Source organism: Dermacentor silvarum, chromosome 3 (assembly GCF_013339745.2).
Source record: "Dermacentor silvarum isolate Dsil-2018 chromosome 3, BIME_Dsil_1.4, whole genome shotgun sequence".
NCBI lineage: Eukaryota > Metazoa > Arthropoda > Arachnida > Ixodida > Ixodidae > Dermacentor > Dermacentor silvarum.
The window spans coordinates 63,203,056-63,224,810 of record NC_051156.1 but is presented as its reverse complement, the minus strand read 5'-3'; the positions used below and the strand labels follow the sequence as shown (position 1 = coordinate 63,224,810).

Genomic DNA, 21,755 nt, shown 5'->3' with positions numbered 1-21,755 from the left:
GTGAACACCTCGTAATACATGCACACAGCACACATACAATAATAATAATTATTATAATAATAGTAATAATAATGAAACAGAAGACCAGAAAAAATAAAGACCTGGGTCACTCCAGCCAAATTTCAGCACTTACCACAAACACCTGATTGACGCTGTCCGAAAGCATTCCATCATCTGGACTGTCGATGGGCGTCTGCTTTGTGAACTTGGTGTCAAACTGCGACACGTCCTCATCGTTCAGCTGGGCACAAACAAAAATACAACCAGCAGTGTCACAATAAAGCGTTTAAGAACAGTTTAATGCGACATGTGATGTTAAGCACAGTATTGATGGACACCAGCTATACACATTTTTAACTAGTGCGCCACCATTTTGCAAATGCAACGCCATCTGCATTCTGGCCGGTACCGATGCCATGCTGGAATTCAAAACATGTAGACCAAGCATGTAGACACGCTTTTACTATCGTGTGCACATCGCGATTACGTTTTCGCCAGTGAGCTGGCGAAAACCTAATCGCGATGTAGCCGGTGCTCTTCAAGTTCGACAGCTTTGCACCGAGTCAAAACGAAGCAACAGTTTGCCGCAACCGCTGTGGAAAAACCCATGACTGCTATCGACGCGATTATGAACGGTAACTTTGCGGTGCTAAAGGCACCCGCCCGACACACGCACTGAGTCTGGACGAATTAACTACCATTCACTGCAACAACTGGTGGTCAAAAACGCGGTCGCTATCTATGCGATCATTGATGGCGACTACGCAGTTTTTTAGGCACGCAGCTGACGCGCGTGTAACGAGTAAAAACGAAACTACTGTTCGCCGCAACCGCTGCGGAGAAAACCGCGGCCGCTATCGACACGATCGTGGATGACGACTACGCAGTTACGAAAGCCCACGACTAACGCGGTGTTACGCACGGCGGTAAACGCAAGAATACAGGCATTAAAGACGCAAATAGGCTCGAAGCGTTCCGGCGTTGCCGTCATTCACGTACGTACGATTTCAACTGATGGCTGTGGCGATGCGGACTCTTCGCTGCATTTCGGTTGGACGCTAGCGCTGTTCTTGCTCTTTTGCGTCGCACATTTGCGGCACTCCTTGCTCCCCGAGCTCCGAAAGTAGTCCGAATTAACCGATGTGCGACTAAATAAGTCCGAATTAATGAGAGTTTGATTGCACTGAATAATGCATACGCCGGCCGGGGGCATGCGCCTTGTTGAGAAGCAGTGCTCGCTGCCGCCCTTGTCGGCGAGATTTTCCTGCGGAAGCCGCATTATAACCGGTATTTCGTCTCAAGCGGCTGCACTGTAAGCGGTATGCGTATACATAGAGTGCTACGGGAAGATTAATGGGTGTCTGAAAAGACCGCACTATAAACGGTCCTGCACTATAAACGGTTACGTTATAAGTGGTCTATACTGTATCACAAAATCCAAAATTTGCAAATACAAGCTGCAATAAATGAAACACCGTATTTACTCGCATAATGAAGGCACTCACGTAATGAACGCACTCCCCACTTTTCCAATCAAGAAGTGTGTTTTTTCTTCTCCTTGCATAATGAATGCACCCTGAACTTGTTGCCGTGAAGTAGGAGAGACATGGTACAATTCGGTGTCTGATGCCATATGGCGTCCGGCGGGTACGATTGTATTGGACGCCGTATCAGACGCCGAATCGGATGTTGAATCTCCTACTTTTACAGCGAAAGCTATTAAATGGACACTTCAGTCGCATTTTTGCCGTCGGCGCCGACAATCGCGCCTCAATTTCCCGCGTTCGAGGGAGGAAAGCGGGGAGGAAACTTGCAGAATTCCGTCGCGCACATGGCGGTCATTGAGTGTTATGTGTTCATGTTTGCCTGTGCATGCTGACACCATGCTTGTTAACCCATTCAGACGTGTACACAATCCACCTTTTGCATTGTGCTGCGGCACCACCATAGCGGGCTCCGCGAGAAACAATATGTACGGCGTCGGGGCCCCGTGGAACGCAGAGGCAGGCTGCAAGAAGCGAGCTGAAATGGGTTTGTGCATTTGTCAGTCGTAATTTTCGTTTTGCGTGAGTGGCCGCTTGTTGGACAGGATGCCTAGGCCGACAATGACTGGTGCGACTTACAACCGAAAGTAGTCGAAATATGATGACGGGACTTCGTGCAGCTATGCCGACAAAACCGGTCCCCGTGCGATGTGTCTCTGAACGAATACATCTCATCGTAACGCAATTGACACAGTGACTACGCTTGCATTCCTGTTATTCATATTTATTCGTGCCGAATATGAGTCGAAACATGCTTCGGAAGTTGAAATGCACGAACGTGAGCACTCGCCAACCGCCCACATAAAGTTTAAGCAGGGGTCGATTCCGCTCAGCGGAGGTTAGCCGTATCTTATATAGCAGCCGAGTTCATGCATTTGCCACTGTTAGACCTGCACTGAACACACGCTATTACGATGATAAAAACTGCTTTTATATCTGAGTCTTGACCATACTGGCCATAGCCATAGCTCTATGCCCAGAGTATTTATGCAACGCAAGAACGGCGCATTTGTTTACATCGGCACGCGTACGGCCACCGCTCGCTGTTCGCTTCAAGTACAGTAGAAACCGTGCTCCGCTCACACGAAATAATGAGGAAATGTTCAAAGCATATATGAACACTTATTGTCAACTTCTACTTGGTTGGGAGCCGGAGAGTTGGTGCATGCGCCACTCTCGATGGAGGAGAGACATGACTGGCAGCACAGCAAACGAGGATTTATATGTACAGGGACGGTAAAGGCACAAGGCACACAAAACTCAAACCATAACTCAACCAAAATGCTCACTCAATAGGAAATGCAAAACTCTGACTAAATACAAAGCTATCAAAAACACTGTCTCGGTCTCGGAGCCTAACTCCGCCTTAATGTCTAAGTAAGTCCTAGCCCTGACTCGTCAAAGTCTGACCACCCTGGCACCGGCCTAACTGCGTCGCAAAGCAGAAACGTGGGCTCTTATGGACTGTCGACTTGAAGTTCCTCTCGTCGTGTCCAAGTCGTATTCATTCAGGGTGTTGTTGATGCTGTAAGTTCCGACGACTCGCGGTTCCGTTGACCTGACCGAGTATGTGGCTGGGGCCCCGGTAGCCGCCGCTGACGTGTCACTCGCCGGGTTAGGCTTCGCGAAGCAATCTTCGCCTTACGTCGATTGGCATGGCAACCCGGTAGCACGGTGACTATTGGTTGAACGGGCTTGGCCGAGGACGAGGGATTCTCGAGAAGAAGACCGGAACCACCGTGAGCAGCAGCAGCCGGTCCCAGGAGCTTCGCCCGGACATCTCCGAGGACTACAGCTAGGCCAGGCCTTGCCAGCTTCACGAGCTTCGTGGATGGGTCCTCCTCTCTCCCATCGTCAGAGCATGGCTGACGAAGCGACCTTCCAGCTCAAGAGCCACGTCGATAATACTGTTTCGTCGCTTCTCCCTCGCGGATTACACCTCGATTCGCGTGCCCCGAGCGCTCGTGCTGTTCGGAATGCTCTGTGATCTTTGTCGTCTTCTTTTTCCTATGCCACCGGCGACCTCTTACATGTGACAATCATGCACATATTAGAAGCGATCACACTGAGACGAGAAGGCATGAATGTCCCAGGCACATCGAAAACGGCAACAACGACCACCTAGCCGCACTGGCAGGCGAAAATGCCGACGCCTGTCCATACTCGCATGGCAACGAGCGGTGTTGTTGCTTACGATGCAGTGTCGAAAGGGCCATCACTTGTTGCCTGTTCAGCATAAGAGGCAAACTGTGTTTTCGGTAACTGCTAAATCTGGCAGCATAAAAATACACCCTCCGTAGTTGCACATCGTTCATGTAAGCGCCGGCGACTGCAACCGTCAGCCTTCGTTCAAGAACGGTGCCTGTACCGCGGTATTAGCACTGCGCCGTGTCGGCCACTTCCCACTCTTTGTGTGTGCATCGTACTATGCTAAGAGTGGTTCACTTCAAGTCGGTATGGTCAGGCCTGACCTATATAAGCTGTTTCCTTCGTCGTACTTGCTTGTTCAGGTCCGCCTGGTAGCGGACGAACTCGTAGGCTGTGTTAGGCCTAATGAAGCTGCCTGAACGAGATCAACACCGCCTCAAACTTGATGTGGAGGGCTGTAAAGGGCTGGAAATCGTGCATATCAGCGTCGGAAGCACGTTTCGACTCAATCTGAGTGTCAATGAATACATACACGAGTGCATTTGCGGCAATATTCCCGTTGTCGGTGCAATGTTCTCACACGGCGGCCGCTCGCACGGCGATCAGCACATTGGTTTTGTCGGCGTCGTCGGCTTATCACACTACGATCACTTGCTGTTGTCGGTCGCTTCTTTGTTATACTTGTATGACAATATAGGTCTCCCACTGGCACAGTATGACAACTACAGCCGGCCAAACGTTGGCGCCGGCGTGCGGTCGACTTCTGACCGACATCGGTGTCGTATCGGCATATATTGTGATGTACCGGACGTTCACCGAATATCACTGTGAACAGCTGAAGTTTCTACCGAAACACAGCGCAAATACCACGTCGTAGCCCGGCACAGCGCCGACAATGAAGAGTTCGCGTCCTCGACAACTATGTTGCATACGCGTGCGTCGTCGGCTGCACGAACCACCGACGCCGTACAAAACGTTTTCGGCACTCGCCGCTAGGGTACAGCGCATGCGCACTCGGGACATGCAAAAGGTGGATTGTGTACATCAAGGTAGTGCATCAACAGCAAAAGCACTGATGAAAGCAATGACTTTTAAAATGTGTTGCATATATCTTTAAACACTTAAGGTTGGAATTGTGCTGCAATTTTGAATAACACGTGCAAAATGTTTTAGTAAAATGAATGGGAAGGTAGACGGATTGGTGTTTTTACTCGACTGTCAGTAGGTCGCTGTATGTAGTGGGTTCACTTCTTTCATTGTTTTTCACAACGCCATACACCAAGCATAATTTTCAAGCGGCTGGATAAGTGTTTTCCAAGCTTTTCAACACACGAAATAGTTGATGTTCTCATATTTGATGTCCCTGTAGTGAGCTTTCGCGTGGAGTCCACATTCTGTAAGCTTGCCAAAACTCACTGAAGTATTGAAAATTGTTTCTTAATCTTTTTTGCAGCTCTACACTTTCCAAGATTCTGAAAATGCAAGAAGTAAGTTTTCAATCAACAGGATAAAGTGGCGTCTGAAAGGGTTAATTTACACAGTTAGCAAATGTTTGCAAGTATATACGGCCGATAAAACTTATCCTCACTTTGTGTAGCTGTCTACACATTTGCTATCGCAAACGACGATTCGCCTTTTGGCTGAAACAGACTTCTTTCGAGGTGGCTGTGAAAAAAAAAATTGCTCAAAATTTTACCCCGCATAATGAACCCCCCAACAGCATATCTTTCAGGAAAAAAAGTGCGTTCATTATGCGAGTACATACGGTCTTGTAGAAGTCCCTCGTGAACACCTTACATAAAACAGAAAGGCCTACATACTAGACATTACAAAATATCACTTAAATTCTAATATCAAAGTGTGAGGGTAAATATATTACTTTCATTCATTTTGTAAGTGTTAAGGATCATTTGCATCAGGAATTGCAGGGTTTGATTACCATAGTTCATTCTGGTTCAAGGAACAGTACATTTTCAGCGCATCTTTTACGAACAACTTTTTCCTTTAAGGTTATGACAGCAAGAGATTTCCGAAACTCAGTCACTGCACGTGGTGAAAATCTAATGTAATAGAGTAGCTGATATTACAAGTAGTGGAAATGTGAATATTATACTGAACAAAAATGTGTACTCTCTATAACTAGCAATATGCCTCATGGCTTCCTTCTGCAATACCAGTACAGTGGAACCTCGTTGATACGATTCTGTGCAATACGTTTTTCGGGATGATACGTTTTCTTTTTCTTTGCACAATAATACGATTTAGTTGGATAATACGTTGGATGATACAATTTTCTGATGATACGCTTTATTTTCCGGTTCCCGTGAAGATTGTATCAACGACATTCCTCTGTAGTAAGTTTAGGCTAGTTTCTGATGTCGTGCTCCAGATCAAAGGACAGTAATTAGCATGAGATTGAAAAACAGCGTGATAGATTTGTTAGCTTTCGTTGCGTAGAAAAATCAAATGGACATTTAGAAAGAAAACCAACTGAGTGACAAATTTTTTTCAATATGAGCTACAGCTGAAACTCAACTTAACGAAGTGATGACCACGGCCAAATTATTCTGTTAAATCGGGAAGTTCTTAAAATCGAGAAAGGAATTTTTCGGTCCTTTGAAATCTAAAATTGCAACGTAGCGAACCCCAAAAGCTACCGCGGCACTGTATTTGCTGCTAACCCACGCCTGCGTGTGTGAAAAGTCTGTGAGGGCGGCCTGAATTGCTTGTGCGATGTAGTCCAGGTAGATGGTCACGTGAAGCTTTGACAGGTTGCCGATATGCAAAGACACCGAAAACGAATGCAGTGATTGTACGAGCAGGCGGAGCAAGAAAGTTGCAAGGAGACGATCAGTGTCATCTGTCGGGTAAACCACGAAATAACGAAAGCAACCACCGCCGCCCCTAGCGCCATCTGGTACGTAAGAGTGCTACCGAATGCAGAGTGCGTTGTTCCGTGCATGGGCGCGGCGCGGCGTGCAGCCTCATCAAAATAAAGCTAGGGCCGCTACTAGGGCGCCTGGATGTTTTTAATGCGATAGCGATAGAGCACACGCTCCAAGAAAAACCCGTCTGTGTCAAAATTAGAAAGAAATTACCCCTTTTTTTACTCATTCTTTTCAGGAAAGACTTCGTTAAATTGGGTTTGGTAGCTATTAGTTTCGTTAATTCGGGTTGATGACAACATTGACAGCAATGCATACTTGCCGGGGAATGGAAATTTCATTGTTAGATAGAGAACTTCAAGATCGGGTTTCGCTAGCTCGAATTTTAACTGTACAGTAAAAGCTCGATGATACGAATCTCACGGGGACACTGAAAAATATTCGTATTAGCCGAAATTCGTATCATCGAACCACAATTAAAACTACTGTCGAATCTCGCTAATTCGAACTCGAAGGGGCCTGAAAATTTGTTCGAATTAAAAGGACGTATTTTTGAAGTATTCGTGCACCATAGCACGATGCACGAACGGTGCGAGTCGTGAAATATCGCGGCGCGCAAGCGCATAGCAAGCGCGGGCCACGAAATTGCCCACGCCGGCTAACGGTCGCTTCCCGATAATGACAGAAAACGAAGCTTCAGGGAGCGAGCGGGCGGCGCCGGCACACGGGTGCGCGCGGAGACCGTCGAAGGTGAGGGAGGAGGGCGGCAGGGAAGCGGATTTGGCCGCGTCAACTCCGCCGCTTCGGTGGCTCCCCTCGCCCTCCCTCTCAACTCCCTCGTAGCTCTCTCACCTTCGACTCCGTGCACACATCTCCGTGCGCGCCTGCCGCCGTGCTGGCACCTAGCTTATTTTAGCCGCCCCCTGAAGTTTCGTTTTCTGCCGTTATCGGGAAGCGAGCGTTTGTGGGCATGGCAGTTTCGTTGGCCCACTGTGCCTCCGCCGCTGCTTCCCTCTGCGCTGCTGCCACAGCGTGCAAGGTCAACATGTGACTAGAAAATAGAGGAGAAGGGTTCACTGCCATTTTATCCGCATGGCTGAGACGTCGGCACTAGTGTGTGCTAGAATACGGTTGTCTAGAACACTCTAGTCAGCACATACACGCTTGTTCCGGCGCGATGCAGAAACAGCGACCTTGCAATTTGAGAGAGAAGGAAATTTCCGCCCCGGGTTCTTTTTTTTTTTCCCCGTTCCTTTGCGCGCGGCATTGAGGGGTCTCTCCTGAGCTTTTGCTCTATGGCGGTGTCGGAGCAATGCCGGTCGAGGCGCCGCCGCGTGATTTGGCGCGCTGCTAAGAGCATTGTTGGTGCGCGGTATGTTCGAAATAAGCGTGTTCGAATTCGCTTGCTTCGCGTTGAACGAAAGCACGTTTTTCATGATAGTCTCGCTGTGCAACAATTGTGCTCCGTGTTGACGTTGCGAGGCCTAGCTCCTTAGCCAACTCCGTCCGCTTCCTCTTGGGATCCTCATCGACCTTTCGAAGAATGTCTAATTTCTCTTTAAAGGAGAGTGCTTTCCGCTTGCGAGACATAGCTCGCTGCGACTAGGCAAAATGGCGCAAACACGAAGAACGAGGCCCGAAGCGCAGCAGCCACTCCATCTGACAGCTTGCAGAAAAGGAGGAAAAGTACAAAAGCACCAAAAGCGCCACCACTTCAAACTCTTCACGCCCAGTCGCGGAGTCCGCACTGTCCGGCGCCGTGCCTCCGCACCAAAAGAGAAGGAGAGAAAGCGCGTGACTGCGCGCTGTTCTCTTTCGCGGCCGTCGGTGAGGCGGCGTTTATTCGTATCAACCGACGCAGGCTGAAAATCGATTCGTAACAACCATTCTCTAGCACGTTGCAAAGTAATGGGGCTCGGCCGGGACCACAGAAAAATTCGTATCATCCGGAAATTCGTATTAGCCGTGATCATATCATCGAACTTTTACTGTATGTTGCTCCATCTCATGCAGTAGAGCCATAGGGTGCAAATGACCTTAGAGATGAGCATTTTTAGTCACAGTCAACGTCTGATTTTTCTGACTCCCTAGGGGGCTATGAGACAGTGAAAAATCGGGCAGTCCAAAAAAATTAATGCACTTGTTTTCAGGGTGTCTACCAAGTTGACATTTTCAGATTCCCCGAGTTTTCCAGGTTTTCCCTGAGTGATTTTGCTAAATTCCCTGAGTGAAACGGAACTTTCTTTTACATCAAGATGGGCTGACACCATGTTGCCTGATGCTGTCACTCTTTAGTAAGCACGTTAAAAAAAATGTCGCAGTTTCACCCGAAAGGCGAAGCATCAATTGCGATAACAAATTAGTAGAGAGCTATAAGGAGTAAGGATAGTAGTTTGATCAGCCGTATAAACTTAGACATGCAGCAGCACCAGCAATGCGCCAAACTGTTGTCGACGCCGTCGGCAGTTTTGCCCGCGTTCGCACCGAACGCTGCACAGCGCTGGTGACTGTTGCCTGTGCCTCTGGGGGCGGCTCGGAAGTTTTCGACGAGATCAGAACGGGACACTCGTCGAGCAGCGTCCGAAGTCTTTACCACCTTCTCGCCTCACCACATTTTTATATAAATACGCATTTGGTGCCGCAGCTAAACGTCGCCTCCCCTCCCTCCCTCCATTACCGCAACTTTCGTTCCCTTTCAATGAAATTACAGCTAATTTAGGGATGGGCGAATAGCGGATTTGAGGTTCGAAGCGAATAGTGATTTGGTCTAATAATTTCGAATCGAATAGTTCGAACAGTATATATTACATATTACAGTAAAACCTAGTTAATTCGAATTTCACGGGATTGAAAAAAAAAATGTCCGAATTATCAGGGTATGCAGAAAACAATAAGCAAATGCTTACTACGTCAGCACGATTTTATTAGTATAATGGATGAGCAAATCCTTTCGCTATTTAGCACAAAAGCAGTGCGGAAGCTGCAATTCTCGTTATCTCGTGACTGATTGGCTCTTGCAGCGGCGATCGAGGCCTCGCGACTTCCTTCGCAGCACGGCCGTGGCGCGCGCCATCATTTGCGACACGCTTTGCACTACCGCGCGCACATCCCGATAATTTTTTCGCCAGTAAGCTGAACGCCAACGGATCGCACGTCCATCGTGATGTAGCCGGTGCGCTTCATCCTCGACAGCTTTGCCCCGAGTCAAACCGAAACAACTGCTTGTCGCAACCGCGGCCAGCTATCGACACGATTATGAACGGCGACATTGCGGTGCTTAAGGGTATGGCCACGATAGCGGCAAAAACTGCCCGCGTCATGCCGCGAGCGGCAACGCATCATGACGCGCGCAGCAAAAGCGGCCGGAATCGGGGGTTACGGCTTGCCGAGGGTGCCGAGAGCGACAAGGGTGACGTCACGGAGCCAATGGCAACCGGACCTCTGCCGCTCCGCGCCGGTACATTCTAGCCACTGTTGCGCTGGGTTATCAATCGACGATTGTCGTCTCTCGCAGTTCTATAGAGGGATTTCTGGACGCTGTCCGATCGCACTCTTTTCGCTCACGGTGATTCCGTGTTCCAAGAGCGCGCGAGATCATATCGCACTGCCGCGCTGCGAGACGTGATTGCCACGGTGGATTTCGCGGCAAGGTGCTGACGCGCGGCAACTTGCCGCTAGTGTGGCCGTACCCGGCCAACGCACGCACCCAGTCAGAACGAAACTACCGTTCACTGCAACAACTTCAGACGAAATCGCGGTCGCTATCTATGCGATCATGGATGGCCACTACGCAGCTCTTTAGGCACGCGGCCGACGTGCGTATTGAGTAAAACGAAACTAAACGAAACCGCTGCGAAAGAAACCGCGGCAGCTATCGACGCGATGATGGGTGGCGACTATGACATCCTGCAGCCAACGCGTTGTTATGCGCGGCGGTAAACGCAATAAAGGCACAAATAGGCACAAAGCGTTCCGTCGTTGCTGTCATTCACGGACGATTTCCGCTGCTGACTATGGCCATGCGGACTCCACCGCTTCGTTTCGGTTGTGCGCTAGCGCCGTTTCTGCTCTTCTGCGTCGCACATTTCAGGCTCTTTAATGCAAAAACATATAGCCTTCGAGATTTATGGTTCATGTATGGCAGCCATGACGTGAAGGATAGCCTCCGAGATGTGTACCGACCGTCCGTGGCTTTTGGCTGCCTATTCGGGAGCGCCGAATAATTCGAAAATATTGAATCCATGAATTCGAATCGAAGCGAATAACGAACATAGAATTATTCAATTAAATATTCGACAATACCCTATATTCGCCCATCCCCACAGTAATTTTCCCTGATAGAGGCACAAATTCCCTGAGTTTTCCCCGAGTTTTTCCAGAATATTCAAAATCCCTGAGAATTCCCTGTTTTCCCGGTTGGTAGACACCCTGGTTTTACTGGCTTAAATTGCCACAGGCATGCCTGAAATGGCTCTGCAGGCCTACCAGTACAGGTATCTGGCGTATTGGTGCTCGTACTGTGACAGGAGACGGCAGGTGCATGCGTGCACTATTAAAATGCTTGATAATACCGGTGAAAACTCTGGCAAGACCATGCTGGCGAAGTATCAAAACCAAAATATTTCTCCTCTACTTGCTCGCCAAATAACCACGTGATTGTGGATATGGAGTCCAAATTATCAACACGCTGTAAGGTGTATGGAATTTCACAGCTGGCCAGTGGCAGTGCCCTGAAGCTGTTCGAATAATCGAGTGTGTCCGAATTATTGGCCGGCAACTGTAGAACCGTGCACGCTTTTGTACTGCGTAACATACAGTATATGGGATCATCTAAGATACGGAGAATATGAGGCATACTCTTTCTGTAAGGATGCTACTGCAGAACAGCTTCAACTACTCGCGACAGCATAGACTGTGGCAACACATGCCTACGTACACTAAGTTCACATCTCATCAGGAAGAACATGGTGTCACTTGTCCCATGCAGAAATCTGAGAGTGAAAGTGAAGAGAGATCACAGAGAAGTGGGCAGCTGTTTCATCTGATTGGCGAGGGGGAGCAGCATAGTATGGCTTCCACTGGCCCAACAAGAGACCCACCAGCTGTGGCTTGATGGGGGGTTCCACGCGCCTTGCCAGCACATCCTCCCAGTTGACGTGCCGGAAGAACGGGTGCACCTTGATGTCACGCGCATCGTTAGGTCCACTGCCCAGCCGCTGGAGTACATTGCGCCTCAGCAGCTACGTACAACAGGCAAAGCATCACGACTCAGCAACTTCACACGGTTTTATAACTGGAGTGATAGCAGAAATTCTTCCCAAGACACCAAAGACAGCTATGGAGTACATGACTACTTTAGTAGCATAAGCACCAAAGTTACAGGCGGCTGACAACACTCTCAGGCGTGACAGGAACAGCAGACCCTCGAGTATGAGCTAGCTGCACTGTATGTAGCTGCTTTTGTTGCAGAAAGTTTTCTGTAAGCCTTAAAACTTGTTCTATATTTTTTTTTACTTGACATAATTGATTCGAGATCTACAAATTAGCACTCATACACTCCTATTTTAGGCACAGTACTCAGCAATAACCAGCGTGCATGGCAGCCCCCGCTCTCTGCACATTTGTGCTTGTATGCATTTTTCGCACATGTGCATTCTGACTTTCCATTCTTTGTTAATAACCTCCCATGTTTGATGCTTTCTTTAACTAACAGTTGGGAGTAAATGAGCAAACACATTTGTCCCTCTCTTCTCTGCGCCAAGTCACAACATACTGCTACCCATGCCTTATAACCTGCGGCCCACTTTAACACCACTCACTTTTCTTAAGAGATCCCTTGCATCGGGTGTCAGGTAAGGAGGCAGATTGAGCCGACAGCGCAAGATCTGGAATGGGCAGAAAATGCGCAAACATTACTCACCACAAAACATCTTAACTATGCCATCTGGTGATTGTTTTGCACTGAAATAATGTTACACATTTCAAAACTATGGTGCTACCACTGCCACACACTCAGCCGATTTTCTTCATGCTGCCAACCCCATCACCCTCCCAGGGGCCATGACCACAGATGTCTGAATAGTGTCAGTTTATCATGTTAACCGAGTGTAGAGCATTCAACATGCTTGCTCTCTCTCTCTCACACACACACACGCACACACACACACACACACACACACACACACACACACACACACACACACACACACACACACACACACACACACACAATGTGCGCGCATGCACACACGCACGCACAAAGGGCTCAGTGCACATTCTAACTCAAATTTCCAATCTGAAATCGCTGCCTCTAAGCCCCTCCCACCGACAGTGACTACCACTTTGGCACGGCTTGCATGAGTTCAAGGGGTGTGATGCCACTACTGTGTCATCTGCTCGGAAGCACTCCCAAACTATGTGTGCATCTTGCCAGACTCTTCCAGCTCCCTATGTTCTGGAACCCAATTGCGCAACAAGGGCACTGCCGTTGAATGGTACCTGCAAGTTTTCAACTCACGATAAAGACAGCACAAACCAGAGAATGCTGGCAGAAACTACCGTACTTACTCATGTAAGGCCCGCACTTCTTAAGATTAATTTTTACAGGCTGTGGGCCTTAGTCGAGGCAGGCTTATCACCGAAGCCTCAAACTGATATGCAGAATAATGCCGCTACTGATGCTCCACTATAAGCACTAATTCAGTCGTCCTCATGGTTTCTGCTGCCGTCGTCGTCGGACGAGCACGCCTCATTGCTGCACCCGCCCAAAGCTTGTTCTCTTCTGTGCCATCTATACTGTTTAAAATTCCAGTCACCTTGAAGCTCTCGACGACAGTTTGGAACAAAATTGCATGCCACACATTCAATATCCACATGCACTTAAAAAAAATTAAATTCTGAGCATTTACATGCTAGAACCATGACCCGATTACAAGGCACGCCATAGTAAAGGACTCTGGATAATTTTGACCAGCTTGGGACACTTTCCTGTCCACGCCTATTCCCAACAATAGCCCTGCTACCAATGTTTGCAAAGTTGGGTCTTGCTGCTTTCCTGGCGCTCTCAGACAGCTAGTGCCATCTATTGGGCTATTTAGGCACTATTTAGTCAGTTTTCATTTTCGTTTTCTTCTTGCACTGCACACGGATTTTTAAAGTGCCTCCAGAGAAGGGGCACAGTCGGTGCGATGAGCACTTGTAGTTTCCAGAATGGCATTGGCGTCACATGCCACTCATCCATGGAAACCTTGCATTTCTGCTGATTCTGATGCATTTGCATGGGAGTTTTTGGACTCTGGAAGCAGCACTGACAGGGAAGACAACTTCGGTTTGTCACAATTCAGAACTGAGTATCGGTTCCTTAGCCAAGCCATTTCAAAGCTGCCGTGCGCTGATATAAAGATATCCTGCGTGTGCTGAAGGTTCTTATCTGCAGGCTGCTAACATCCTTCAGTTGGGATCATTTGCCGGAGGCTGGGCAGGGAGTCAAGTTTCGTGTGAAAAGACGGCTGGGAGTTGACCTTGGCATCGCGCTAAAGGTAGTCACTAGGATGAACGTTTACTGAAGTTATCTTCTTGTATTTTTCGTGAAGATATATCATGAAGATCGACCATGCTAAATGCATTTCATTTCTTCACTCATTAGTGTTGCCAGAATGTTGTATGGTTTAACTGCAAAATAAAAGCATTCATATGTAAATTTTTGACCACATCAAATGTGCTCAAATTTTGCCAGCTTCCTAAAGGACGTGTAGAGTTTAAAATGCAATGCATATATCAAGCTCGAACATTTCATGTCATGGCCCCTTCAACGTTCATGCCGTAAAAGAAAAACCTGCCATTTAGGCAAAGCCAAAGCTTAGTTTATCATGTGCATGTCGCAAGTGAACATACATATGCTACACCAAGAGGGTACTCACTTTTTCTATTGTCTTTTTCCTGTTCTCCGCTGTGTATGGAGGCTGAAAGAATTAAAACAAGCAACACACAACAATCACCTCATTGGACAACTAAACTCTCAAAGGCGACACATACTCGGGGAAGGCGGTTGTGCTCTGGGCCCTTATCAACGAAACTTGATCTCTTAAAGGGACACTAAAAGAAACCGCAAGTTGAGCTTTAATGGTAGATTATCTTATCACAATCACAGTCATACCATTCTTACGGCGAACAGATGTTTAAGCGAGAAAATAGCGAAAAACTGAAGGATAGGTGCTGACGCCCCTTCGAATTTCCCGCACTACACGTTCGTGACGTCAGAGATTACAAACGCAGGTCGGTCGCGATTGGTCGAGAGCGATTTATCGCTGTTAATGAAACGCAAAATGAAATACATCTTAAACGTACCATAAACAGCATTTGCCAACTTTTTAAACCATTTCAAGCGAGGAAGTACAAGTTTAGTGTAAAATTAAATAAGAAAAAATGGCATGGCGATACATCCGGTCGTGGTAGTTTCGTAGTTTCGATTTTCTCAGTGCACCATCGCGCCCGCCTGTTACGCTCTACAGCGTTTGGTTGCGTGGCTCGAAAAAACGTTGACTTCGCGGGAAACAGCCAGAAAATACCTCGTGTGTGTGAGGGATGTATAAATGGCCCAAGGCGCTTGCTTAGGGGCAGCGGCAGTGTTGACTCGATTGTGTCCTTTCATGTGGTGCCGCGCGGTCAGCCCCGGCTCCCCGGCGTTTGCAATGGCTCAGTGCTCTGCCGATGATAAAATGGCAAAAGAGCCAGAGAAACTGATGGTGTGCTCTCTGCATTTCTCGCCCTCGCATTATGTGTATAATCCTGCCCTCGGAAAGTATCTTGGCGTGCCCCAGAGGCCAGTCCTTTCTCGAGCAGCTGTTCCCTCATTGCGGCCTTCATTAAACCCCCTACCGCTGCCCCTGCAGCAGCGAACTGGCGGCTCGGTGAGTGCTGAATGTCATTAAATAAAGCCACGAAATAACCATACCTAGTACGTGCGCAACTTTCTACGCTCGTTCTGTCGGGAACATCGTCGCCTGGCAGACCGGACGCCTCGCGTTCTGTCGACGAAAACGAAGCTTTGCTTTCCGCCATCGCACGCGGAAACACCTACCGCTCGAGCACGGAGGATCATTTCACGCTCCGTTCCACTTAATATCGCTGAAATGCAGTCCTGCTTCCCTGGCCAGCTCTTCGTCGTAAGGTTCAGCGGCAGCAACGGTATCCATCGCGGTGAACGCAAACGCAGCGACCATGCAGCCATGATGCAGCCAGCGCCTCGGCCGTTTACGCAAGCGGTGACGTATCATGGCGCATTTTGATTCGCTGAGAGCAATGAAATCTGTGACGACACTGCTTCAGCGCCAAATTTGGGGTGAGAGAAATTGAGGAAGAGATATTTGGTCTTTGTTTACGAATTTCTCCGCTAATAACTCATATTTTTGCACCCAACAAAAACTGCATGCATTCCTGAAGGTCCCTCTTTTGTTCCAGCTGAACTTCCTGTTTCTCTTAAGTGTCCCTTTAAACTTTATACAGTAAAATCTCAATATAACGAACTTCAGGGGACCATGGTAAATGGTTTGTTATTCTGAAAAGCCGTTATAGTGAAGGCCCCGAAATTAAACGGAATGCCCATTAACTTATCAGTTGATAAGTTGTCACCATATGAGCTATCCACGAAGACGTTGCTGTTGGCTCTCGGCCCGCGCTGTTGCTATTCACGCACCACCGAAGCACCGTGTAATAAGAGTGACGCACTCAAAACAGACGCTGACACCGAGAAAACCACCAACAAAAAGGAAGCTCCATGTCGCCTCCAAAGCGCAATGTTTCTTGTTTGTTTGTTTTCACAATCCTTGTCATGGACACCGCCACGGTCTCCCTCGAGGCGGACACCTTAACTATATCAAAGCGTAAGCGCGCGTAAACGGCACCACCCGAAAAGTACAAAGTGTGATCATGTGGTAACCCCGCGAGTACGAAGGTTACATTTCAGCTAGTACGGCCGCAGAAAGCACAATACAGTGAAAGCTCGTTAATTCGCACCTCATTAATTCGAACTTTCGGGTTAATTCGAACTGATGGTCATGGTCCGGCCACAATATATAGGCGTCTATGGGTTAACCAACTCGTTAGTTCACGCGCGCATCGGCTCCTCTATCGATAATTCGAACTGCGCGCCGCTGCGTGGTGGTATTTTATACTGCCGCCGCAAGCTTTCAAGGCTCAACGATAGATGGCGCGAGCGCAGCGGCGTCACTGTCGTCATTGATTGCGCTGGCTCTTCGCATCGTGTGCCGCACATTCAGTCGCTAGGCCTCGTGTACGTCAGAGCTACGAAGTCGTTCGGTGCCGTGTCGCTACGATGTGACGCTTCTCACGGCCTTGCATATGTTGGTGCGTTCCTGGGATCAGGTCACGGCAACAACTGTTGCCAATTGCTTCCGCCACAGTGGCTTTTGTGTGACCAATGAGGGCACAGCTTGCGAGCCCGACGAGCGCGAGGCCGTGGTCATTCCTGCCGGATTGCGGGATGCGCTGGAGGACGTGACCTTCGACGACTACGTCGATGCAGATCGCTGTGCAGCGGTCTGCGGCACAATCACCGACGATGATATCGCGCAGGTGACTGGTGGAGAAGCGCCCGTCGTCGATGTAGGTGCGGATGACGAAGAGGATGATGCACCCACGCGGCCCTCAGCTTTGGAACTAATGGAGGCTATGCGTGTCGCGCGTCTATTCTTCAGCTTCGAGGAAGACGCAGAGGATGCTTTCTGCCACGTTCGCGTGTTGGAAAACAAGGCTATAGCGATCGCATTCAAAGAAGAGAAACAGACAGTGATCACGGATTATTTTCGCAAGTAAATATTTTGAGTGATTTTCCAACAACCCGGTCTCAATTCCTGCTTTTTTTCAATGAATTTCGTTAGTTCGAACTTCGGTTTAATTCGAACTCATTGGGCGTCCCCGCGAAATTCGAATTAACGAGCTTTTACTGTAGAGGCGCGCGGAAAGAAGGAAGAGACGAGCCTCTGTTGCTAGGCGACACTTGTCTGGGCGGAGCATGCGCTCGCAAAGCCTGAGGCCAGCTAGCGTTTGAACGGTCCTGCTCGTGACAATCACCACTTCGGGACCTTCTCGGAAAGAACGGGTCGCGTGACTGTACAGCTGACACACTGTTACCTTGCCTTGGAACGAAAAAACTTGAGTCGAGAGCGAAAGTATTTTGCGGTGATACCCAACCCGATGAGCGCCTTCTCGCCCGGCTGGTCCCACTGCTCTACTGAGCTGCGCTGTTGGCATATCCGTCCACGCGGGGCTTCGGGCACACTGTGCTGCTGTAGAGGGCAAGGGCGCCATCCTAAACCAGGGACGGATCCATTGCAACGCGCGCCGGCGTGTCATCCGAGGGTTGGGTGGTACGGAAAAGGCGTGCACGAAAGAACCTGTATACGTGCGCAGGCGACAGCCGCTTCCTTTGTGACACGCCGCTGTCACCAATTCGCGTGATAGTCACACTGCTTTCGAGTCTTTTTCGGAACTCGTGGAGTGATTATCGTGGGCGATTGGCCTTGCGATAGGCTGCCGCCCCACTTTCCGATGCGCTGATGCTGCGTGCCAGCGTAGTTTTTTCCTCAGGCGCCGTCTCAGGTTTTCTGGACCCGTGCGCCGCGGCGTCCGCTTTCTGCGCCTTGTCTGCTAGTCTCCTGTTTCGGCTGCCGTGACTGGATACACGGAAATCTAAGAATCACAGATTTTGGAATATGAGTTCGTAGTACTGAGGCGTTGTTAACATGACACGGAAACTGAATAACCATCGTTATTCTGAAAAGTTCAGTATTCTGAAGTTCGTAGTATTGAAACATTTTTACATTGAAACTATATGAAGTCAGCAGGGGATTTCTGAAAAGCTTGTAAATCTGAAATGTTCGTTAATGTGGGATTCGTAGTAACTAGATTTTACTGCATAGTTTTTAAAATATCACTCTTTCTGATCAACAAATGCACAATATGCCTCCTAAGCATCCATGGAGGTGACCCCTGAAGCGTCCTATCACACGTGAAGGTGACTGCCTCTATGGGCAGGTGCACAAGCCTATGTACACCTTCTTTAAGTGCGAAGCACTTTAGGGGTCCGGGCCGTCGGCGTCTAATGTGATGTCATGTCGAGATCACGCGCAAAAACAAGATCTGCCGAAAACTCGCGTCTCGTTCACTTGATATATACCAAAATTGGCATGGAAGGGTACGAATGTATGACTGATGGGTCACGACATCAATAACATCACATGCTCGTCAGTTACGTCACGATTAATGATAATAAAATCACGTGTGGTGAATACCAGCACTGGATATGCGGGTATGATCCAGGGATATGCGAGAAGTAGCAGAAACTCGTGAAAATAGCTTCCGAAATGCCAGTCCGGTACCAGCGCAGCGCAAGAGAGGGCCACCACCCCACAAGCGCTCGATTCCTCCTCACTTGTGCAAGAATAGTACAAGAATAACAAAAGGCAAACATCGGCGCATCACTGCTTCGCATTTCCCCAGGTTCCACATTAGTGGAGCTGCATTAGCGCTGGATTTGAACTACACAAGCGCATGATTTGAATCCAGCGCTTAATGTAGCTCCAATCCTGCGCTTGTGTAGTTCAAACCAACAATGAGTTAACATAAAGGAAACACTGGCGCATCACTGCTTCGCACTTCCCCAGGTTTCACGTTAGCGGAGCTGCATTAGCACTGAATTTGAACTACACAAGCGCAGAACTTGAGCAGGATTGGAGCGACATTAGGCACAGAATTTGAGCAGAGTTTGAACTACACAAGCGCAGGATTTTTCTGTTTGTTTTCATATAGGTGGCAGTGAAGGTGATGGCCTGTATGGTGGAGCAGCGTAAAGCTGTGTGCATAGGTGACTATTGTTTTTCGCGATTGTTCATAATGGAAGGATGCCGCCAGAATAGGCTGAACCATCAGTGCGTGCCTGTAAGCGTTAGGTGCGTGCGCAGGGCCGACTAGGGACGAACACGGACACTTCGAGAACGTTAAAGCTGGCTGATTCAACACCTGAGCAGTCTGCTTCGAAGGTGTTAACCAACTGTTTAGCAGCTCCTAGGCAAACTCCACCCACAAACATTGCATCACAATACCACTGAACGCTAAAGCCTGTATGGGGGCCCACTGCCCATGGATGCAGCTTCATGAGCCGCATTGGTGAGGATGGATTGTTGGCACACCTGGTTTCTGAATGTCATTTCCTTTGATTTAGTGGAAAGCAGACTAGGCATTACCTTAGAGTCAATTCATTGACTTGTAATATAGCTTGTTTTCTTGGGGGGTTTCACATGCCAAAACCACGATATGATTATGAGGCACACCTTAGTGGGTGGAGTCCACATTAATTTTGACCACCTAGGGTTCTTTAGCTACTTAACTGCCATGAGAAATTTCTTTAGGATTGATGAGAAGTGTGAATTTCTTTTTACTTGCATTTACTTCGCCATTGTTATACCCATACCACAACTCATTACTGATGAAAAATCATGTCAGTCAATGCACCAAAATATAGCATGTGGGAATCCTCGGGTCCCATGTCAGCCGCACGTGCGGCGAACATCGCGTCGGGCGCATGCGCGCCAGACAGGGTGGGGAGAAGGGAAACTTTCCTTTCGTGGGCAACGCACGGGAATCGCAAGCACTATCAGTGCCACCGAGTGTGTCAGGGGAGATCGCTCTGACTGCGCCCGACTCCCGAGTCTCTTTGGTCACTAGCAAGCGGCGATAGCGGAAAGCTCCACTGCCGCTCCCGTATTCCCGCACGTGGTTAGTCAACCGCGTTCTTGCTGCGGCAATCGCCGCGGCCACCCGTATCCCCAGCTGGTAGGTCGGAAGCCCTTCTTTACCTAGCATATTATTCTCTTTGAGGGAACCCTCAGTGATGTCAACTATAGCTAGCTGGCCTGCTCAAAGTGTTAGTTGCAGTCGTAATAAATGCTTTCTGAGTGTACAAGTGGTTCTCTATTGTTTCCTCGAGCTTGTACTGGACCTGCGGTTGGCGCACGCCTGGCCATCAACCGCGGGGCTCAGGTGTGCCGAGGCAGAGCGCCGTTGGCATCCCCCCCTTGAAGGGTGACACTTAGCCAGTCGGCGTTAACACAGTGACAAGCTAAAATTAAGGCTTTCTGGGTCAATACACAAGGCCATAAGCGGAACTGTTTTTATTATTATTTTACTTTATTTCATATACCTCACAGGCTGCAGAACACTATATGGATTTTCATAGTAAGTAGACACTTGTTCAATTTGTGTGCATGTAGGTGGTACTTAAAGAACCCACACCCAATTTTAGTGAAAAAGGTGAGCCCCTTATATGAGAAAATACGGGACATGTGCCTATTTCCAGGGCATACACATGGAGTAGATAGCATGGACATCTGTCAAGTTTCTCGTGCCTGAACAGTTTTAGAACCCTTGGCTGGGAAAATGACAGCACACAGAATCAGTGCCCTGTGGCCAACATGTGAGCATGCTGCCACTCCCATAATGCTGTGTTACCAATGGCCCACAGATTGGAAAGCGCCCACCATCTGTAAGCAACAATGAAAACTTGCATGCACAAGCAAGAACACAACAAACACACTCACCGCTCCTGTGAGCATGTCGTACATGAGAGCACCTAGACTCCACCAATCGACTGCCTTGGCATGACCCGTCCTTGTAAGGATTTCCGGAGCCCTGTGTTAGACATTCGACAAGGGGTCAGAAGGTGCTCATATGTGAAGAGAGTTACAGCACAAGCAGCCTACGCAGTACAGTCGAGCACACTTCACTGCTCACCAAGGCGGCCTCACTAGCAACTGCTTTGAACACAAGCTCAAAGCGGTGCAGCCAGCCACTTCCCTGATTAAAATCTGCCACTTTCAGAAGAACAGCTATGTCCCACGTCTTGTAAAGCATGAACAATTCACTGATGGGGAGATTTCATGAGCAAGCATTGGCAGACCATGTAAGAAGGGCTTCTTCAATGTAGCCGTCTGAACCAGTTTCCTCTCGAAGGGTCAGCATTCATCTGCCAACTCGAAACATCTAAATAATGGTCGAACTTGCGAACTAGGACAAGCCATACTTTTTTTCAACAAATCACTGTTTTATGCTCACCAAGGGAAAGCGTCTAGAACTGCAATTTTCGCTGTTATTGCCACTGCTT

General features: G+C 48.6%; 1 protein-coding gene across 4 annotated transcripts in view; it reads right to left on the bottom strand.

The window, feature by feature from the left end:
- Positions 1-21,755, bottom strand: part of LOC119445459 (ribosomal protein S6 kinase beta-1-like) — a 95,187-nt gene that overhangs the window by 31,621 nt on the left and 41,811 nt on the right. For all 4 annotated transcript variants that reach the window (XM_037709737.2, XM_037709738.2, XM_037709739.2 and 1 more), the window contains exons 9-13: positions 21,193-21,283; positions 14,497-14,538; positions 12,397-12,462; positions 11,677-11,817; positions 134-241 (exon numbers count right to left, since the gene is read on the bottom strand). In XM_037709737.2, the coding sequence (XP_037565665.1) occupies positions 134-241; positions 11,677-11,817; positions 12,397-12,462; positions 14,497-14,538; positions 21,193-21,283 (448 nt within the window). The remainder of the gene's footprint in view (positions 1-133; positions 242-11,676; positions 11,818-12,396; positions 12,463-14,496; positions 14,539-21,192; positions 21,284-21,755) is intronic.